The 22938-nt window shown below is 46.0% G+C and overlaps 1 protein-coding gene across 20 annotated transcripts in view; it reads left to right on the top strand.

Annotated features, from left to right (window-relative positions):
* Nucleotides 1–22938, top strand: part of MAP4 (microtubule associated protein 4) — a 253956-nt gene that overhangs the window by 120269 nt on the left and 110749 nt on the right. For 15 of the 20 annotated variants that reach the window (XM_040355307.1, XM_040355322.1, XM_040355319.1 and 12 more), the window contains exons 5-8: nt 3103–3207; nt 7930–8016; nt 12470–12583; nt 18484–18612. In XM_040355307.1, the coding sequence (XP_040211241.1) occupies nt 3103–3207; nt 7930–8016; nt 12470–12583; nt 18484–18612 (435 nt within the window). The remainder of the gene's footprint in view (nt 1–3102; nt 3208–7929; nt 8017–12469; nt 12584–18483; nt 18613–22938) is intronic. The other 5 variants (XM_040355318.1, XM_040355325.1, XM_040355312.1 and 2 more) reach the window with 4 other exon arrangements.

Raw genomic sequence — 22938 nt, forward strand, 5'->3', positions numbered from 1 at the left:
TTTCCTTCCATTCAGGGTGTAATTAAGGGGGGCGGATTGGTGACGTCTCTGTTCTGCTTGGATCTGTATAAATGGCAGCAGGAAGGACGGCGTTGGACTGGTGTAGATAATAATATAAGGGCTGGGACTTCTCTGGTGGGTGGAAGCCACATGCCATAAATACATTGCTGACTGCAATTCAAAGCTCGAGTTATCTGTGCTTTTACAGATGGATATATAAAGGGGGGGTGGAGATTGTTGGCACATAGCAATGCAGTCAGATGGGCTTTGTGTTCACTTGGATCACTGGCAGAGAAAAAGGGTTCATGTGTTTTTTTTTTTTTTTTTTTCACCCATATTTTAAAGGATAAGTTTGCCTTAAAAACCTATAACCTATAAGCACCGACCGTACGCACATAGCGTGTTTCCCTGAAAAATAAGACCTACCCCGAAAAAAAGACCTACCGTTATTTTCCAGGAGGGCTGCAATATAAGCCCTACCCCAAAAATAAGCCCTAGTTTAACATGCTTGTAAAATCCTATAATCACCTCTATTGCAGTATTATATCATGTACAATGTGTGTGTTTCTCTAATATAATTGCGGGGAAGAGAGCTCCAGCGGGTCACAGAAGCGCAGAGCTGCTCTATAACGAAGGTATTTGGCACAATTATATTACAGAAACGCACACATTGTACATTATATAATACTGTAATAGAGTAAATTGTAGGATTTTACTAGAGCTGGGCAATTTTAGGCCAAAAAAAAATCTGCAATTTTAGGCCAAAAAAAATCTGCAATTTTAGGCCCAAAGAAATCTGCAATTTTAGGCCCAAAGAAATCTGCAATTTTAGGCCCAAAGAAATCTGCAATTTTAGGCCCAAAGAAATCTGCAATTTTAGGCCCAAAGAAATCTGCAATTTTAGGCCCAAAGAAATCTGCAATTTTAGGCCCAAAGAAATCTGCAATTTTAGGCCCAAAGAAATCTGCAATTTTAGGCCCAAAGAAATCTGCAATTTTAGGCCCAAAGAAATCTGCAATTTTAGGCCCAAAGAAATCTGCAATTTTAGGCCCAAAGAAATCTGCAATTTTAGGCCCAAAGAAATCTGCAATTTTAGGCCCAACAAATTGCAATTAAAAAAAAAAAAAAAAGAAGAAAAAACTCGATTCACGATGTAAACCGAGTTTTTTTTTTTTCATGGATACCGCGCTGATCCTAAGTTTTTAGGCGAGGGGAAAGGCCGCGGCCTTTTCCTAGGATCGCGGTGGGCTGCGGGCCCTGGCTTCGGCTTAGTCCGCCGCGATCCTGGGAAAAGGCCGCTGACTAGGCCGAAGCCGCGACCTCGCCTAAAAAATCCTGCTCGCCGCGATAATGGGAAAAGGCCTTTTCCCAGGATCACGGCGAGCTGCGGGCAGGATTTTTAGGCGTAGTCCGCGGAGCGCTGACATATGCAAAAAAAAAAAATCGATTTGCCCTCGCAACTAGATTCAAGATACAAATCGATTTTACAAGCATTTATCTCTGTTCACTCCGGGGATTCCTGTCAGGCAGGGAGAGAAAGGGGAAGAGAAGACAGCACATTACATGGCAAGACCTACCCCTAAAATAAGCCCTACTGTGTCCTTTGTTGCCAAAATGAAAACAAGACCCGGGCTTATTTTCGGAGAAACGCGGTATGCGATCTCGGCTTGACGGTTATATCGGGATGATGCGTGCAGCTGAAGGCGTCACACCGGTACCGGTTTTTGTAGAGCTGGCAGTCGGCTTGTTAATGACCACAAACGAAGTGGCTAAAAGCTGTTTAACGGTTATCCTAAAGGGGCGGGAGGGCATACCCACCCCCCCCCCATCCGCTGCTCTTCCGGTGCCTCCCTTCCCACCAGGAGACCTGATCTGGCCCTTCCGCCGGCTAGGCTGAGACTGGAACAAAAGCCGGAAAGGGCTTCCATAGTCTCCTATGTAAAAACACAGAAGCGACATCACTTGCGTTTTTTTTTTTCCGGCTGCCAATGGCGCCAGTTACAAAAAAAATAAAAAATCACAGTATTCAGAATCACCGGTTTTGCAGATCTGAATACTTTTAAGTGCGATGGAGGGAATTTGGGATCTTTTAGACCCCCCCCCCCCCCCCCGATCCCTCCATAAAGAGTACCTGTCACCACCTGAAATTTTTTATTTTACTGTTGAACTAGATGGACTTGTGTGTGTGTGTTTGTTTTTTTCAACCTGACTAACTATGTAACCCATTACTGCCATAAGGGATGTTTACATTCCTTGTGATAGCAATAAATGTCGTCAGGGACAATGTAAAAAAATAAAGTAAAGCGCCCTGCGTGCTCACGCAGCAAAAGAAGCACGTGCCAGTCGCGCCCGCATATGTAAACTGTGTTCAAACCACACATGTGAGGTATCGCTGCGATTGTCGGTGTGAGAGCAATAATTCTAGCAAAAGATCTCCTCTAACTCTAACCTGGTAACCCTTACATTTTTTTTTTTTTTTTTTTTTAAAGCGTCGCCTATGGAGATTTTTTAGCTAACATATGCCGCCATTCCACGAGTGTGTGTGCAATTTTAAAGCGTGACATGTTGGGTATCTATTTATTCGGTGCAGCATCATCTCTCACAATATATAAAAAAATTGTGCTAACTTTACTGTTTTTTTTTTTCTTTTCTTGGAAGTGTATTTTTTTTTCACAAAAAATGCGTTTGAAAGACCGCTGCGCAAATACCGTGGGGCATAAAAATATTGCAACAATCGCCATTTAATTCTCTAGAGGTCTCTGCTAAAAAAAAAAAAAAAAAAATTGTATATATGTTTTTATATTATAAGCATTTTTTTATTTTATATTTTGCATTTTTTTAAGCATTTTTTTTTTTTTTTTTTTCTTAATAAATACTCATATATTGAACCGGTCTATAGAACCGGTGTGTGGTGGGTTGGAGAAATTAAACAGCCCTGTGATTGGGTGGTTGTGCAATTCACATTTTTTTTTTTGTTGTGCGCTTTTCCTGGCCAAGGAAACTGATCACAGCTTGTGTCACCGAAGGACCATGTCCAGCCGCAATGCCGCGCAGGCCCTCCCCCACCCGGACCGATAACCTTCTTCTCCTGCTATATTTCAGATCCCTTTGGGTCAAAGCTCGATGAAGATGTCTTGGCGGATCTTCTGCTCCCTCGGAACGCCGCACAGATCTTTCCTTCCCTCAGAGGCACAGAACATCTTCCCGGTACACAATTGTCACCCTGATACTATATATAAACCCGGCTCAGCTGCAAAGCCGTCCTGACACGTCATTCGTCATCTGCGTCCCACAGAGCCCAACACATGCTGCCAATAAATCACAGCCGTGTGCAGACACCTAGAAAGGGGGACGTGTTCTGTCCAGAGGGATAGGCTTACCCAGCTCTTTATTTCTCTAATGGGGAACTTTCTATAAAGCGGCAGATCATCGGGCACCCACAAGTGTCGCTATCCCCTGATAATATGGCCTGATCCTGGAAAAATGGAGTGGGGGTAACATACCTAGGGATAGGGAGAAGAGCAACAGGCCTGGCCGAGCACATGCATCAAGTGTGTGATAATCACAATAAGTGTGAGCCTGGAGTGCCCTCTCCAGTAGAGGAAATCGGGATCTGATGATTGGGGTTGTCCCATAAGTGGAAAGGCAGACATGGGGAATTTCTGGCTGTAAAATTGCACCAGCCCCAACCCATCTCTAAAGTTAGGACGCAATCCTTCACTTCCTGCAGTAGCTCCTCCCAGGTATCTCTAACGGAGGGTGGAGCAAAGTACACTATGAGCTGTCATATTCACTCCACCCCCTGCTTGGTTCTGGCTTCTGTGTTTTCTTCCTCTGCTTGGTTCTGGCTTCTGTGTTTTCTTCCTCTGCTTGGTTCTGGCTTCTGTGTGTTCTTCCTCTGCTTGGTTCTGGCTTTTCTTCCTCTGCTTGGTTCTGGCTTTTCTTCCTCTGCTTGGTTCTGGCTTTTCTTCCTCTGCTTGGTTCTGGCTTTTCTTCCTCTGCTTGGTTCTGGCTTTTCTTCCTCTGCTTGGTTCTGGCTTTTCTTCCTCTGCTTGGTTCTGGCTTTTCTTCCTCTGCTTGGTTCTGGCTTTTCTTCCTCTGCTTGGTTCTGGCTTTTCTTCCTCTGCTTGGTTCTGGCTTTTCTTCCTCTGCTTGGTTCTGGCTTTTCTTCCTCTGCTTGGTTCTGGCTTTTCTTCCTCTGCTTGGTTCTGGCTTTTCTTCCTCTGCTTGGTTCTGGCTTTTCTTCCTCTGCTTGGTTCTGGCTTCTGTGTTTTTTTATCCTCCTGCTTGGCTCTGGCTCCTGCCTTGTCTCTGCCCCCTGCTTCTTGGCTCTGGCTCCTGCCTTGTCTCTGCCCCCTGCTTCTTGGCTCTGGCTCCTGCCTTGTCTCTGCCCCCTGCTTCTTGGCTCTGGCTCCTGCCTTGTCTCTGCCCCCTGCTTCTTGGCTCTGGCTCCTGCCTTGTCTCTGCCCCCTGCTTCTTGGCTCTGGCTCCTGCCTTGTCTCTGCCCCCTGCTTCTTGGCTCTGGCTCCTGCCTTGTCTCTGCCCCCTGCTTCTTGGCTCTGGCTCCTGCCTTGTCTCTGCCCCCTGCTTCTTGGCTCTGGCTCCTGCCTTGTCTCTGCCCCCTGCTTCTTGGCTCTGGCTCCTGCCTTGTCTCTGCCCCCTGCTTCTTGGCTCTGGCTCCTGCCTTGTCTCTGCCCCCTGCTTCTTGGCTCTGGCTCCTGCCTTGTCTCTGCCCCCTGCTTCTTGGCTCTGGCTCCTGCCTTGTCTCTGCCCCCTGCTTCTTGGCTCTGGCTCCTGCCTTGTCTCTGCCCCCTGCTTCTTGGCTCTGGCTCCTGCCTTGTCTCTGCCCCCTGCTTCTTGGCTCTGGCTCCTGCCTTGTCTCTGCCCCCTGCTTCTTGGCTCTGGCTCCTGCCTTGTCTCTGCCCCCTGCTTCTTGGCTCTGGCTCCTGCCTTGTCTCTGCCCCCTGCTTCTTGGCTCTGGCTCCTGCCTTGTCTCCGCCCCTTGGCTCTGGCTCCTGCCTTGTCTCCGCCCCTTGGCTCTGGCTCCTGTGTTGTCTCCGCCCCCTGCTCCTTGGCTCTTGCGTTGTCTCCGCCCCCTGCTCCTTGGCTCTTGCGTTGTCTCCGCCCCCTGCTCCTTGGCTCTTGCAAGGTCTCCGCCCCCTGCTCCTTGGCTCTTGCAAGGTCTCCGCCCCCTGCTCCTTGGCTCTGGCTCCTGCACATAAGCTCCACCTTTTAAACACCCGGCCAGCACCACTGAGCTCCCCATCCTGGTGTATTTGTACGAATGCATGTAATTGCCATCCCCTGTCATTGGGTTCCCTTTGATACATATAAATCTCACCCAATGTGGTCTTGACTAACTGCAGCATGTAAAGTTCCTCATAACGTTTAAGCTCCACCCTACGCTGACCACCTAAGACTATGTTTACGCATGTGGCAAGGGCTGCCGTGCCTTTGAAAAGCGATCTGCGGCTGAATTGCTTTTCAGAGGCTTTTTTGACAGACAGTGAGGAGGTAATATGCCCCTCCCCACCTGTTTTTAATGTCGTTAATTGCACATCCGCATGCATGGCATGTTATCGGGTTTATTTTTTCCTGCAAAGCGCAGCATGTGTACACCCCCCGCATGCGGTCTTAAGGTGGCATGGTAAAATGGTTGCTCAACCTTTGTGTTTTTACCATCTGAACCCCAAGCGTACACTAATGGGCTGAATGGAAGCCATCGTACAGATTCTTCCTTCCACATTGGAGAGCGCAGATGAAAGAAATCTTCCCCTGAGGCTGTTTTATATTCCGACAGCCAGCGCAGCAAATCTCGGTGCCGTCACTATTCGCCTTGCCTGCCAGGATGTTGGGTGATACGGCGCTGACGGGGCCACCCACTGCTCAAATTTCATCCGGTTCTTAAATACCCCCCCCATTATTTGATCTGTGTATGGCCAGCTTAAAGAGGAACTTCACCCCCCTCGATCATCGCTCTGCCAATCCTCTACTGTGACTGCATGCGCTTTTAAGGCGGTGTATGGAAATGTTCGATCTGGATTTGGGCTGAGGGGGGGGGGGGGGGGGTGGTCTGCATGTTGCAATGCTTGATGTCCTCTTTAGGGATGGGCTCAGGCGTGTTCGGATTGTAGTCCCAACCCACCTGGGCAATCCCGCCAGGAAGCCGACCGCCGATCGGTGTTAATTTTGGCAGCAAATTTCAATTTAATTTTAGTCTTCTGCAATTGTTAGTCGTATTTAGTCGACTAAATCTCCAGTGCATTTTAGTCGACTAAAACTCATTTTAGTCATCTAAAATCTGAGTGCAATTTAAATTGTAATGCATTACAGTGGAACCTTGAGTTACAAGCATAATCCTTTCCAGAAGAATGCTTGTAATCCAAAGCACTCGCATATCAAAGCGAGTTTCCCCATAGAAGTCAATGGAAACGAAAATAGTTAGTTCCGCATCGACTTCAATGGCATGCAATACCACTTGTGGCCAGAGGTGGGGGGGCGCCGTAGAGCCTCAAACACCTGGAAAGGCCGGAGGACAGCTTGGCTGAACTCTGAAAACCTCAGGAACAGAGTATTTCCGAGGTGTTCCGCTCGGCTCTGGCGCCCCTCCACCCCAAACATGGTACTGCACACCACTTTGGCTTGAATCCTGCTCATTTTGCGAGTCAGGATTTTTAAAAATACACAGCGCCTCGTATTGCGAAACGCTCGTTAACCACGTTACTCGCAATCCGACGTTCCACTGTGTAGTTTACGTTTCTCTACAATTTCCCAACTCGTATACTGCTGGAGTAAAAAATCGAATGTTATTTATGGTATTGAGGTAGGAAACGTGCACTACAGACCAGTGTTAATTGTGAAGTCAAATTTCAATTTAGTTTTAGTCTTATAGGTGGATTCAGAAAGACTTAGGCTGGCGTTTCAGTAGAAGTCTGAATGTGCGCCTGCGCTAATTTAAGCGTATTCTGGTAAGCACATACGCTTAAATTGGGCTCAGATACGAGCGGCGTAAGTGTCTTACACCGTCGTATCCTAAAGTGTAATTTTTAGGCTGACCGCTAGGTGGCGCTTCCATTGCGGTCGGCGTAGAATATGTAAATCGCTAGATACGCCTATTCACGAACGTATGCCCGGCCGACGCAGTACAGATACGCCGTTTTACGTAACGCATTATCAGGCCTAAAGTTATTCCATCAAATAGCTGGAATAGTAATGTTAAGTATGGCCGTCGTTCCCGCGTCGAAATTTGAAAATTTTACGTCGTTTGCGCAAGTCGTCCGTGAATAGGGATTCACGTCATTTACGTCCACGTCAAAACCAAAAGGACCGTGCAGCGTACTTAGCCGCAATGCACACTGGGATATGTACACGGACGGCGCATGCGCCGTTCCAAAAAAACGTCAATCACGTCAGGTCAACCCAAATTAACATTAAAAACACGCCCCCCAGCCTATTTTGAATTAGGCGCGCTTACGCCCGCCGCATTTACGCTACACCGCCGTAACTTAGCAGGCAACTACTTTTAGTCTTATGTTAGTCATCAGTTGTTTTTAGTCAACTAAAATGTTTTAGTCGTCGAAATAAACACTGCCGCCAATCATAGGCTGTGTGTATGTGCAGCTGCAGGCCCGAGAAATGCCTCGCTGTCTGTGATTGGCTGTGAGGGCTTCCTGGCGGGATTGCTTGGGTGGGTTGGGACTACGATCGCCTTGACCCCCATCCCTCGTCCTGTAGAGTAAAATACACTCCATAGATCTGTCCTGCTCACTATCCAGGCTGCATTGTTGGGATGCCCCTCTTGTTTTGCTCCTCTTGTATATTAAAGCTGTAAGTTGCTGGTTTAGTAGAATTCTGCACTTTCTCCAGTGGTGAATGTTCTTCTCCTCCGGTGTAACTTGGACTTCTGTTCTTTCTTCCTCCTGTGTGCAGACTCCGTGTCTGAAGCTTGTTTGTTGGACTTCAGCGACTCTTCTGGCTTTTTCTCTCCTTTACAGAGAGAAAATGTTATCCCAGCAGGTGCCTTTCTTCTTTTTTACTTTTTTTATTCTTATTTTTTACCTGCACTGCTCCTGCTTGTAGTGACGCATGATTTTGCTGCCCCTCATTCTGCGGCTGTCGCTGCTGTATATGTGTAACATTCATTCGTTTCCACTTCTACTAAAGTCATCTCTTGTTGCATGACATTCAGTGTTTGCTATCTTTTTCTTAACATAGGTGAATGCTCAGCTCCTGGAACATGAGGAAATCTACACCACCCCCCCCCCCCCCAGGGACTAAATGCTTGTTTTTAGAGAAAAGATGGTGTAGTTGCCGTATTCCTTGCTCCAGCAGGGTCCCTCCAGTTGCCAAGCCTCTAAAGCTGGCCATAGATGGATCAAATCTCAGCTAGTTCAGTAGGGACCTCTCTAAAGCTGGCCGTAGATGGATCAAATCTTGGCCGGTTCAGCAGGGACCTCTCTAAAGCTGGCCGTAGATGGATCAAATCTCGGCCGGTTCAGCAGGGACCTCTCTAAAGCTGGCCGTAGATGGATCAAATCTCGGCCGGTTCAGCAGGGACCTCTCTAAAGCTGGCCGTAGATGGATCAAATCTCGGCCAGTTCAGCAGGGACCTCTCTAAAGCTTCGCCATAGATGGATCATATCTCGGTCAGTTCAGCAGGGACCTCTCTAAAGCTGGCCGTAGATGGATCAGATCTCGGCCGGTTCAGCAGGGATTTCCCTAAAGCTGACAATAGATGGTTTAAATCTCGGCCGGTTCAGCAGGGACCTCTCTAAAGCTGGCCGTAGATGGTTTAAATCTCGGCCGGTTCAGTAGGGACCTCTCTAAAGCTGGCCGTAGATGGTTTAAATCTCGGCCGGTTCAGTTGGGACCTCTCTAAAGCTGGCTGTAGATGGATCAAATCTCGGCCAGTTCAGCAGGGACCTCTCTAAAGCTGGCTGTAGATGGATCAAATCTCGGCCGGTTCAGCAGGGACTTCCCTCTAAAGCTGGCTGTAGATTGATCAAATCTCGGCCAGTTCAGCAGGGACCTCTCTAAAGCTTGGCCATAGATGGATCAAATCTCGGCCGGTTCAGCAGGGACCTCTCTAAAGCTGGCCGTAGATGGATCAAATCTCGGCCAGTTCAGCAGGGACCTCTCTAAAGCTTGGCCATAGATGGACCAAATCTCGGCCAGGTCAGCAGGAACCTCTCTAAAGCTTGGCCATAGATGGATCAAATCTCGGCTAGTTCAGCAGGGACCTCTCTAATGCTGGCCGTAGATGGATCAAATCTCGGCCGGTTCAGCAGGGACCTCTCTCTTAAGCTGGCCGTAGATGGATCAAATCTCGGCCGGTTCAGCAGGGACCTCTCTAAAGCTGGCCGTAGATGGATCAAATCTCCGGCGATTCAGCAGGGACCAGCCAAGTTTCGATCCATCTATGGGCAGGCTGATTGTAGCCAAGTCGAACCATCGATGGACTTTGGTACAACCAGCCTGTGAGATTTTTATCGTGATTTATTGCTAGTCGCTGTAGCCGGTGTATTCTCCCGACACCGACCTCTCCCTGCTCTGTTTTGATGGGGAAAGCCAGCAGAAAGAAAATCGCATAATCTATGACCAGCTTTAGACCGGCCATACACAGAGTAATTTTCTCAAAAAACCCCATCAGTGTTGATGCATAATCCCTCCTGCCGGTGGAAATGGTCTTCTCCCGGTGGAAATGGTCTTCTCCCGGTGGAAATGGTCTTCTCCCGGTGGAAATGGTCTTCTCCCGGTGGGGGGGAAGCCGTCCCTACCCGGGAGAAGATGGTGATAATCACTAGCGACTAAAGCAGCTGCTTGCAGTAATAGCAAGCAAATCTAGCAGGGCTGGTTGTACCCCAAGTTGATTGATCAATTTGGAACATTCAGCCTGTCTATTTAATGGTTCGAATCAGCAGGGACCAGACGAGATACGAACAGTCTGTGGCCAGCCTTGGATGTCTCTGGGTGCGGTCACCTGCATATCTCTTCCATGTACAATTCAGGGTTAATTGCCCTGCATTGTATGTGGTGAGGTTGGAAAATGGCCAGAGCACCAAAAAGAGGAGGAGACTGCTAGAGCAGAGGTAAGGTAAGCAATGCAACCTTTTCATCCTTCCCCTGATCAAACAAGCATTTAGTCTTTGCAGTGTGGGGGTGCGGGGGCCACCACTTTTTCCTCCACCCACAGCTGAGCTTTAAAGTGGAGCTGTTGTCTGGATTTAGACATGCAAAGATTTCTACATTTTAACAGGAAGCAAATTTGGCTTTAAAACCGCCAATCACAGACCTCTGTAGTTGCAAGTACTCTGGAGGAGTTAATCCTGCTCTGTATTTACATTAGGTTAGAGGGCCGGTGTTCTAATCTATCGCATAGTGCGCTCTGTCCAAAAGTGCTCTCTGTCGAAAAGTGCCTGCGCAGAACGGAAGGGCCACTCCAGCCGATTTAGCTGGCGTGACGTCACCATAGTGCATGCGCACATCGTAGGAGGCTTTTTTTGATGGGAGATTCCATTTCACGGGCGCAATTGGAAGCTACGCAAAGAGTGGAGGGAGACCGCAGTTGTCCGATTTAAGCCTCACTGTTGCAGGGCGGGTTGTGGGCCTGTTAAAGGGCGGGTTTTGTCTGCGTTGCAACCCGCCGTTGGACACAGGGAAAACCCCGGGTTCAACACACCAAACCCGCCCTGCAACACAGATGAAACCGGACCTTGAGCACACTGTAAACCCGTGCCGCAACAGCGAGGCACAATATGACAAATACGGTGTCCCTCTGCTGTTTGCATAGCATTCAATTGTACCCGTGAAATGATATCTCCGGTCGAGAAAAAGCCTCCTACGATGTGACGTCACTCCAGCTAATCGGGAAATCGGCTGGAGTACACTTGTGTTCTTGTGTGGCACTTTTCGACAGAGGGCACAAATCGACAGAACATCGGCAGGCAAGGAAATCTGTCCTGGGAGGTGGAAAAGGAAAGTTGAGGGTTTCTGCTGTAAATGTTGATGAATTACTCCACAGTGCCTGAAGCTATAGAGGTCATTGAAGGGGCGATTTGCTGCATGTTAAGATGTAAATAATTGTCTACTACCGGCCACTGCTCGATTTTAAAGATTGCATGAAAAATTTGAATCTATTCTGGACTGTGCATGTTCTGTTGCTAGCATATTTCCTCAGTGTTGGATACAGCAGACCTCTGGCGTTTTGGGATGGTGTCCGAGGAGGTTTTTTTATTTTCTTAAGATCGGTGGTTGTGGTTGGTGGGTCGTTGGTTTGGTGGGTCGTTGGTTTGGTGGGTCGTTGGTTTGGTGGGTCGTTGGTTTGGTGGGTCGTTGGTTTGGTGGGTCGTTGGTTTGGTGGGTCGTTGGTTTGGTGGGTCGTTGGTTTGGTGGGTCGTTGGTTTGGTGGGTCGTTGGTTTGGTGGGTCGTTGGTTTGGTGGGTCGTTGGTTTGGTGGGTCGTTGGTTTGGTGGGTCGTTGGTTTGGTGGGTCGTTGGTTTGGTGGGTCGTTGGTTTGGTGGGTCGTTGGTTTGGTGGGTCGTTGGTTTGGTGGGTCGTTGGTTTGGTGGGTCGTTGGTTTGGTGGGTCGTTGGTTTGGTGGGTCGTTGGTTTGGTGGGTCGTTGTTTGTTGGTTGGTTTGGTGGGTTGTTGTTGTGGTTTGTTGGTTGGTTTGGTGGGTTGTTGTTGTTGTGGGTGGTTTGTTGGTTGGTTTGGTGGGTTGTTGTTGTTGTGGGTGGTTTGTTGGTTGGTTTGGTGGGTTGTTGTTGTTGTTGTTGTGTTGGTTGGTTGGTTTGGTGGGTTGTTGTTGTTGTGGGTGGTTGGTTGGTTGGTTTGGTGGGTTGTTGTTGTTGTGGGTGGTTGGTTGGTTGGTTTGGTGGGTTGTTGTTGTTGTTGTTGTTGTTGTGGGTTGTTGGTTGGTTTGGTGGGTTGTTGTTTATTGGTTGGTTTGGTGGGTTGTTGGTTGGTTTGGTGGGTTGTTGTGGGTTGTTGGTTGGTTTGGTGGGTTGTTGTTGGTTGGTTTGTTGGGTTGTTGGTTGGTTTGTTGGGTTGTTGGTTGGTTTGTTGGGTTGTTGGTTGGTTTGTTGGGTTGTTGTTTGTTGGTTGGTTTGGTGGGTTGTTGGTTGGTTTGGTGGGTTGTTGTGGGTTGTTGTTGGTTTGGTGGGTTGTTGTGGGTTGTTGGTTGGTTTGGTGGGTTGTTGGTTGTTTGTTGGTTGGTTTGGTGGGTTGTTGTTTGTTTTTTATTTCTGGAGGCCTGGTGTATCCCCTGGACAGAAATCTCCCTGTTTTTACTTTGACATCTACGCCTGTTATGTTCACTGTTTACGTTCTGCAGCACGGCGCTAACTGTAGATACAAACTGCTTTGTGCGCAAAATTAGAGAATTGCTATGAAAGGCGCTCTTATGATTTGGGGTTATCTGAAGGCCTGAGTAAAAATACTTCTATTATTATATCCTGCTCTTCCCATACAGAAGCTGTCCAGGGATCCTTTGAAGATCAGGGATGGCTGACCGATTCTTGCTCTAAAACCGGTGATACCGACACAAACAGCGGAGACACGTCAGAGAAATCAGAGAAGACAACAGGTAGTAGTAATCAGATCGTCACCTTTAACTTAACCCTTTCAATGCCCAAGGGCAAAACAAATCTAAATGCCCAAGCACAATTTTGCAACTTTTACAATGGTTCCAGATGATGGCAAGACAAACAGTAACTCAAATATCCCCTCGTTACACCCAAGGTAAACCTGTAAATATCATCGCAACTACTTTGTGTATCCAGGTGGATTATACCGTTTTTTTTTTTTTTTTTGTTCTGTTGGTAAATAGTAATGAATATCTACTGATTAAAAAAAAAAAAACTTTCTTGCTATTATCCTAATTTACCACCAAAGAACAACCCAAAATAAATTCTTCTGATTGCAGCGATACCACATATGTGTATGTTGTATGTACCTGTAGTATACCCCAGAAACCGTGGTGTGCATTTTGCCTCCTTTTTTTTTTTTTATTATCCTGACTAAAACACGCTCACACTAACCGAAACTAACTTCTTTTTATTTATTTTTTTATTCTACCCAAAATATTCTGACTGTGTGGCATTTGATACGGACCTTGACCCCAGCCTTGACCCTAACACTAACACTGCAAACCTTCTTTTTTTTTTATTTTTTTATTCTTTCATTTCAATTTTATTTTCTATAAAAAAATTCTACACTTTGATTTGTTTACATTTTCTTCTCTCCTGCAAGGAGAGGAAGATGCAATGCATCTTCCTCTTTCGTTCAGGAGAGGAAGTAAACAAAGGGACAGGCTCTCAGTGACTGATCACTATGATGACCAATCGGATGATCCGCAACCAAGCGACCCAGTTCCCGATCGTTGGTATGAGACCCCGGTCTCTGTACTCGGAGCGCTCTGTGTGGTGCTCTTCCAGCGCAAAGAGAAATGTGCATATAGTTTGGTTGAAAAAAGACATAAGTCCATCTAGTTCAACCAAGTCTTAATTTTTTTTTTTATGTGTGTGTGTGTGTATATGTATGTTTTTTTGTGTGTGTGTGTATATGTGTGTATATATGTATGTGTGTGTGTGTATATATATATATATATATATATATATTTTTATATATATTATTACACAGTACATACCAAAAGTTTGGACACACCTTCTCATTCAAAGAGTTTTCTTTACAATTTTCATAGTCATGAAAATAGAGTCACACTGAAGGCATCAACACTATGAAGTAACACATGTGGAATTATACATAACAAAAAAGTGTGAAACAACTGAAAATAAATTTCATAATTCTAGGTTCTTCAAAGTAGCCACCTTTTGCTTTGATTACTGCTTGGCACACTCTTGGCATTCTCTTGATGAGCTTCAAGAGGTAGTCACCTGGCGCAGCACCCCATCACTCTCCTTCTTGGTCAAATAGCCCTTCCCCCGCCTGGAGGTGTGTTTGGGGTCATTGTCCTGACGGATGGAATAGCATGCCACTGCAAGATGCTGTGGTAGCCATGCTGGTTCAGTATGCCTTCAATTTTGAATAAATCCCCAACAGTGTCACCAGCAAAGCACCCCCACACCATCACACCTTCTCCCCCATGCTTCACAGTGGGAACCAGGCATCTAGAGTCTATCCGTTCACCTTTTCTGCGTCGCACAAAGACACGGGGGATGGAACCAAAGATCTCAAGTTTGGACTCATCAGACCAAAGCACAGATTTCCACTGGTCTAATGTCCATCCCTTGTGTTCTTTACCCCAAACAAGTCTCTTCTGCTTGTTGCCTTTCTTTAGCAGTGGTTTCCTAGCAGATATTCTACCATGAAGGCCTGATTCACACAGTCTCCTCTTACCAGTTCTAGAGATGTGTCTGCTGCAAAAGGTGGAAGAACCTAGAATATGAAATCTATTTTCAGTTGTTTCACACTTTTTTGTTATGTATAATTCATCATGTTTTAATTCATAGTTGTGATGCCTTCAGTGTGAATCTACAATTTTCATAGTCATGAAAATAAAGAAAACTCTTTGAATGAGAAGGGGTGTCCAAACTTTTGGTCTGTACTGTATATATTATACCACTTTATTAGGTATGCTTGTTCAATTGCTTGGTAACGCAAATTGCTAGACAGCCAATCGCATGGCAACAACTCGATGCATCTAGACGTGGTGAAAGACTTGCTAAAGCTCAAACCGACCATCGGAATGGAAAAGAAAGGGGCTCTCGGTGAACGTGGCATGGTTGTTGGTGGCAGACGGGCTGGTCTGAGTATTTGATTTTCACACACAACCATCTCTCGGGTTTACAGAGAAAATATCCAGCGAGTGGCAGTTGTGTGGAGGAGAATGGGCCGACTGGTTCGAGATGATAGAAAGGCGACAGTAAATCAACCCCTCTTTACACCCAAGGTATGCAGAATACCATCTCTGAACGAGCAACACATCCAACCTTGAAGCAGCAGAAGACCACACTGGGAGCCACTCCTGTCAGCTAAGAACAGGAAACTGAGGCTACAATTGGCACAGGATCACCAAAATTGGACAATAGAAGATTGAGACAACGTCTGGTCTGATGAGTGTGGATTTCAGCTGCGACATTCAGATGGTGGGGTCAGAATTTGGGGCATGGATCCATCCTGCCTTGTATCACCGGTTCAGGCTGGTGGTGGGGGTGTAATGGTGTGGGGGATGGGCACACTCTGGGCACCCCCCATGGTTTACACCACGATCTACAAGAGTATTGTTGGTGACCATGTCCACCCTTATGACTACAGTGTCCCCCATCTTCTGATGGCTCCTCCCAGCAGGATAATGTCGCCATGTCACAAAGCTCCAATCATCTCGCCACTGGACAATGAGGTCTCTGTCCTCCAATGTCCTCCACACTCACCACATCTCATCCAATAGAGACCCTTTTGGGATGGATGTGCAGCCGACAAATCTGCAGCAACTGTGTGTTATCGTGTCACTATGGAGCAAAATCTCTGAGGAACGTTTCCAACGCCTTGTTGTATCTATGCCACCAAGAATGAAGGCAAAAGGGGGTCCAACCCACTACTAGCAAGGGGGACCTAATAAAGTGGCCTATGTGTGTATTGAGGGGGAAAAAAGTATTTGACCCCCTTCTGATTTTGTACATTTGCCCACTGACAAATCTATAATTTTAATGGTCAGTTTATTTTACCAGTGAGAGACTAAATATATAAAATTTTATATTAAAAAAAAAAAAAAAACATTTCTAAAAAAGTTATAAATTGATTTGCATTTTAATGAGCGGAATAAGTATGTGAACCCTTCACAAAACACGACTTGGTAGTTGGTGGAAAATCCCTTGTTGGCGATCAGAGGTCAGACGTTTCTTGGAGTTGGCTTCCAGGTTCGCACACCTCCCAGGAGGGATTTTGTTCTCTTTGCAGATCCTCTCCAAGTCCATTAAGGTTTCCAGGCTGACATTTTGGTCACTCGAATCTTCAGCTCCTTCCTCACATTTTCCCCCAGTTCTCCTCTGAATCATTCAGATGTTCATAAGAAAACTTCAGACATTCTGTACATGTGATTTCCTGAGCAGTGGGACCTTGCAGGGGCTGCAGGATTTCAGTCCTTCCCGGTGTAGTGTGTTACCGATTTGTTTTCTTGGTGACTTTGGTCCCAGCTTTGGTCCCAGCTGAGATCATCGACACGATTCTCTTGTGTAGTTCTGGGTGATTCCTCACCGTTCTCGTGATCATTGAAACTCCACAAGATGAGATCTTGTATGGAGTCCCAGACCAAGTAGAGTTGCCACCTCATCCCTACTTAGTTCAATATCCCTACCTCTTTGGGGACCAAATAATTCAAGTGTGGGGAGAATGTAGCCATGAAGTACACAGGTTCTGGGGCTTATTAAGGTGGTGATTAAACTTGGTGCCTTATCTGCATTAAATCAAAACCCGTGTAATTCTTATGTGTTCGGGTTTATAGGAATGAGGTGGCAACCCTAAGACCGAGGGAGAGTGACAGTTGTTTCTTCTATTTGTGAATAATCCCACCAACTGTTGTCACCCTCTCACCAAGCTGCTTGGCGATGGTCTTGTAGCCCATTCCAGCCTTTTGTAGATCTACAATCTTCTCCCCGACATCCTTGCACAGATCTTTGGTATTTGCCATGGTTGAGAGATAGAAATCTGATCGCTTCTGTGGACAGGGGTCTTTTATACAGGTAACAAGCTGATATTAGGAGCACTACCTTTAAGAGTGCTCCCAATCTCAGCTTGTTAAATGTATAGAAGACACCTGGGAGACAGAAATCTTACTGATAAGGTAGGGTTGTCCCGATACTAGTATCGGGACCGGTACCAAGCATTTGCCCAAGTACTTGTACTCGGGCAAATGCTCCCGATGCTTCACCCGATACTTGTACAGTCAGCAGTGATCAGTGCGTGGGGAAGTTACAAGCACCGATCACCGCTGTATAGATTAATTAAATTTCTCTGCTTCTCTCTACACCCCTCCCCCCGCGCGGCTTTCAGCTGCTTTAAAATCAGCGGTGATCAATGCTTGTAACTCCCCCACACGCGATCACCGCTGACTGTCCCGTGTCCTCCTCCAGCCCCCCTTCGTTTTGCTGCAGTCTGTCTCCCTCCCTCCGTGCATCCCGCCGTGTATCCCGTGCATCCTGCCGTGTATCTCTCCCCTTCCGTGCTCCTCCTCCACCCCCTGGAAATGTCAGGATGGAGAGTGGGGTAGGAGCCAGTAAATCTGGCTCCTTACTGCTCCGAATGGACAGAGTCAGTGATGACTGACTCTGTCTATTCACATAACTGAAACATTGTAAACTGTGATTACAATGTTTCAGTTTATGAATGAAGAGAAGACGCTGTCTTCTCTCCATTAATTTTCAGCGCAGCTGATGCTGCTTGGAAAGGGACAGGGGAACATGTCCCTTTCCCTGTCTCAAAGGGAAGATGTCAGAGGTCTGTCCCCTGATATCTCACCAAAGCCCCTCAACAGGGCTGAAAAAATAAATAAAAATAAAATAAAGAATAAAAAAACAAACAAAAAAAAAAATTAAAGAAAAAACACACCGACACGGACCAAACCCCCCCCCCCCCCCCCCCCCCCCCCAAAAAAAAAAAAAAAAAAAGCATTATAAATAAAAATAATTGTAAAAAAAAAAATTTAAAACAAATTGTTAAAGATAAAAAAAAACTACTGACACATGTGCCGCTGTCACACGAGATTAAAAAAAAGTATCGGTATTCGGTATCAGCGAGTACTTGAAAAAAAGTATCGGTACTTGTACTCAGTCTTAAAAAAGTGGTATTGGGACAACCTTATGATAAGGGATCAAATACCATATTTATCGGTGTATAACACGCACTCAGGCCGCACTGAGGACAGTGGTGAGCCTGCCGATGGGCACTGACCCTTATTTTGTGTCAAAGTTCTTTATTTAAAATGTACGCTTCCCTCCCAAAGTGAAGGTGCGTGTTGCACGCCGTTAATTTCGGTACTTATTTCACTCAATCTAACTTTTTTGAAATGCGTATTTTCTGGATATTTTTTGTTCTGTCTCACTGTTGTAATAAACTTCTTTGTCAAGGCATGTGGCAAATGTACAAAATCAGCAGGGGTCAAATACTTTTCCCCCCTCACTGTGTGTGTGTGTGTGTGTGTGCCTCACCGAAAAACAAAGCCCACTTCCGTGAGGCCGCATATGTGCGCGGTCAGCAGGAAGGGGTTAATGTGAATGGCTAATGTGATATTTTGCAAGTGACTTTGGTAAGAATTTGGTCCCAAGTGCCACTTTATTCATTTTTTATTTTATATATATTTTATTTTTTTATTTTATATATTTTTTTTTTTTTTTTTTTTTTTTTACGTTGGTTGTGCTGCTTTCAGTACATACCTGGAGCAGCGATTTCCATCATCTTTTCAGCCAATAACTGGTTCTCTTTGCTGCCTTGTCTTAGCTGTCACACTCCCCTTTATTTTTTATGTTTTAGGCACATGTGGGGAGACACCAAGTGATGACACCAGTGTTCCTTTTCGCGTCACAAAAAGTGACCACATGTCGGATATCTGGCAGCCAACCGCAGAGGAGCAGCTTGCCCTCTCTCCCTATACTCCTTCAGGTGAGCAGAGGTTAGCAATTGGCAGGAGTCTTGGGGGGGGGGGGGGGGAGAGATTGTGTGTGATCAGAGTAGGGGGTTGTGAACACACGCACGGCCTGGAATCGCCCCCACCTGCCTTCCTATGGTGGTAACAGGCAGCTGCTTTTAAGTTTCCTTCAACTTGGTGTGCTATACACGTGCCGTGTCAGGAGAGGAAAAACCCTTTTATAGAAGCTAAAAACACAGATACTACGAATGCCTGCCCCCCAAAACTGGCTCTGAATGGCTGAGAGAACCTGAATCTATTGTGTAATAAGTGGTATGCAGAGGCGGCTCTTTAATTGGGCCAATTAGGCGGTCGCCTAAGGCTTTGCACTCACAGGGACCTCACGGCCGCCTAACTTGCCCAATGCATTACCCCAGTTTTGAGGGACAGGGGACCTTAACGCTGCTGTGCTCAGGCAGCATTATGAGCCCTGAATCAGGAACAGGACCGCCAGCGTCCCTAACAACCAGTGAATATCGGTGACGCCACACCTTGTGACGTCAATGACCCAGCATGCCCTCAGTCAGTGATGTCACAAGGGGCAGGTTCATCAGGTAACATCACTGGGTGGCCCCCGCCCCTTAGTTATTAAAGAGCAGGATCTGGGGGCCGCCTTGTTAAAGGGGGCTTTCCAGATTCCGATAAGCCCCCCTGCCCACAGACCCCCACAACCACTGGCCAGGGTTGTGGGGGCAGAGGCTCTTGTCTTTGAATTATTTTTCCCATCATGGGCGTTAGTGGGGCCCCATGTCAAGTTTTGCCTAAGGCCTCACAAATCCTAGAGCCGCCTCTGGTGGTATGGACAGACCTCCACTGGTATGAAAGTTCGTACCTACAGGGATGAAGTTAAACTAGACCTATAGGCAAAACCTCCCCCTCCCTCCTCCATTGGGGAGATTTCTCTCCACTTTCTGACCCATAGCCAAACAAGAATTGACAGATTGAGCAACAGCATGCCGTAGCAAGCTGCAGATTCCAAAGCAGGCAGAATATTGTCATGCGTAAAAAAAAAAGGGATATACGCCAGGGACAAAAAACATAATTCTGCCACTCTATAAAGCTCTGGTCAGACCTCATCTGGAGTTTTCCCATTCAGTTCTGGTCACCCGTCCTCAGTAGGTATGAGCTACAGAGTCCAAAGAAGGGTGGCAAAACTTATAAGGGGACTGGAGGACCTCAATTACGAGGATTGGCTGCAAACGCTAAATGTATTCTCTCTCCCGCTGCTGTCAATCAAATCCAGTGATGTGGCGACTGAGGGCCGGGACCGAGTTATTCACTCTGTGTCTATGGACGCAGAGTGTATGACAGGGAGCGCGCCCGCAAGGTAACCCCCTTCGGGAGAGAGCTTCCCAAAGGGGGTTATCTATTGGGGGGAGGAGCCGCGAGAGCCACCGTGGGACCCCAGAACAGGAGGATTGGGGTCACTCTGCAAAACTAACTGCACAGTGGAGGCAAGTATGACATGCATGTTTAAAAAAAAAAAAAAACCTTTACAACCCCTTTAAAGTGATACTAAGGGTTAAAATAAACGAAAAACAAACATGTCATACTTGCCTCCACTGTGCAGTTCGTTTTTCAGAGTGGCCCCAAACGCCGTCTTTTGTGTTCCCTCGGTGGCTCCTCCCCGCATCGGATAACCCCCTAGAAGCGCTCTCCTGGGGGCTTACCTTGCCGGTGCGCACCCGCGTCCATAGCCGCCAAATGCAGGACTCTGCTCCTGGGTGCCCACATCATTGTATTTAATTGACAGCAGCAGCGGGAGCCAATAACAGCGCTGCCATCAATCTAGCCAATCAAGAGCCGAGAACCCCAGGCAGAGACACTGTGCGTTCTCGCAGTGGGACGTTCCAGGACTCGGGTAAGTAAATCTGAGGGGCTGGTGACTGGCAGAAGTTTTTTTTTTTTTTTCACCTTCATGCATAGGATGCATAAAGGTGAAAAAACAGGAGGGTTTACAACTAGTGTTGCTCACGAATATTCGCATTGCGAATATTCGACTCGAATATAGCATATTCGAGAAATCGCGCTATATTTCGAATTTCGCGGTGAATATTCGCAATTCCGAATATTCGCATTTTTTCAATTTGATTTTTAAAACAGATCACATCCTATCGACGTCTAAAAGCATTGCTGGTATGATTAGAGACCCTGGGCCGAGTAGCTAAGCTGAGGCGATCCTATTATGTTGCCAAATTGAAAAAAAAAAAATTGCGATTTTTCGCTATTGCGAATGCGAAAATGATTGCGAATTTTCGATAACTGTGGTAGGAGAACTCTGATTGTCTCTGATGCAAAAGGGGGGGGCTTTGTGTATGTGTATGTGTATGTTATGAATATTTGTATGTTTGATATTATTATTTTTTGTAAGAAGGAAAAAATTGCGCATACCTTAAAAAAGGGGAGAATACAGCAGCAACTCAAAAATGTTATACAACATAAATTAATACAAGACAGAAAATGGAGTCGCTCTACAAGAATAAAAAATATGTCTAGTGACAAGACATGTGGGCAAATTATAAAATAAGCAAGCGCAAATAACTTGTGAAATACACAGTGAAACAAATATATAAAGAAATATAGTCCCAATAATAGAAAAATAATCTTTCATAAAAATGTCTTTGATATGTGAAGTGAAAAAAAGTCCAAAGCATGCAGCATGAACGTGTTCAATCTTCAAGGTGTTTGATTGACAAACGGCTGTGACAGATGGATAGAGTAAAGAATCACCACCAATGCAAAACACTTTTTATTTTCTATTGTAAAATATCAAGAATATTCTGAGCCAATCAGAGTGCTCCTTCCGCATTTGCCGAATATTCGCAATTATTTTGTATTGTAAAATATCAAGAATATTCTGAGCCAATCAGAGTGCTCCTTCTGCATTTGCCGAATATTCGCAATTATTTTGTATTGTAAAATATCAAGAATATTCTGAGCCAATCAGAGTGCTCCTTCTGCATTTGCCGAATATTCGCAATTATTTTGTATTGTAAAATATCAAGAATATTCTGAGCCAATCAGAGTGCTCCTTCCGCATTTGCCGAATATTCGCAATTATTTTGTATTGTAAAATATCACGAATATTCTGAGCCAATCAGAGTGCTCCTACAGCATTTCTCGAAATTGCGCAATAAATATCGCATTCGCATGTTGCGATATTTCGATAAAATATCACGAATATTCTGAGCCAATCAGAGCGCTCCTCCAGCATTTCTCGAAATTGCGCAATAAATATCGCATTCGCATGTTGCGATATTTCGATAAAATATCACGAATATTCTGAGCCAATCAGAGTGCTCCTACCGCAGTTATCAAAAAATCGCAATTATTTTCGCATTCGCAATAGCGAAAAATCGCAATCATTTACTTTCGATAAAATATCACGAATATTCGAATTTAGCGAATATATCTCGAATATTCGAATATATATTCGAGATATATCGCGAAATCGAATATGGCATATTCTGCTCAACACTATTTACAACCCCTTTAAGTCCTAGGCAGTGTAAAAGGGCACAGGGCCACACAATGAGACTGGAGAAGTGGTTTAACCTTAAACTGCCTAGGGGGGTTCTACATGGGCAATAAGGATGTGGAACTCTCTCCCACAATTGGTGGTGGATGCGAGGAGTATTGACATCTTTTAAAAAAATCTTGGATCTACATCCTAAAGGACACAACATACAGGTATATGGGAAATTATCAGTCATTGATGCATGCACCCACACAGGTTGACCTGGATGGACTGTTGTCTTTTTTCAGCCTTATCATCCATGTAAGAAGTGAGAGGAAATTTCTTGGGGACCCCCAGGTTACCAGAACTAGTGTCTCCATTGGAAGATTTCCCCTCACTTTTCTAGGGGCCAACCCAAAATTTTGGATTTTTTTTTTGCTTTCAATGATGGTAAACCCGGGGGGGAGGAGGCATCTCTCTAACGGGGACACAGACGGCAATAAGACCTGACAGGGGGTCTAATCCCTCTCCACTCTGTCCAAAACTAAAATACGTTTTGCCTTTAGTTCTGCTTTAATGTATCCAGGCGAATAATTAAAAATAAAGTGATTGTTATTTTCCAAAAAAATAAAACCTTTACAAACCTGTTCTACTTACCTGCTCTGTGCAAGGGTTTTGCACAGGGCTGCCCTGATCCTCTTCTGGGGTGTCCCTGTGGCACTCCTGGCTCCTTCTCTACATTGGGTGCCCCCGCTGAGAGACTTTCTCCATGGGAGGCACCCGTGCGCACGCTCGTGATTCCTGCTGCTGCCTCTATTGACACAGATAGCAGGACTCGGCCCCG

The sequence above is a fragment of the Rana temporaria genome, chromosome 5 (genome assembly GCF_905171775.1).
Source record: "Rana temporaria chromosome 5, aRanTem1.1, whole genome shotgun sequence".
NCBI lineage: Eukaryota > Metazoa > Chordata > Amphibia > Anura > Ranidae > Rana > Rana temporaria.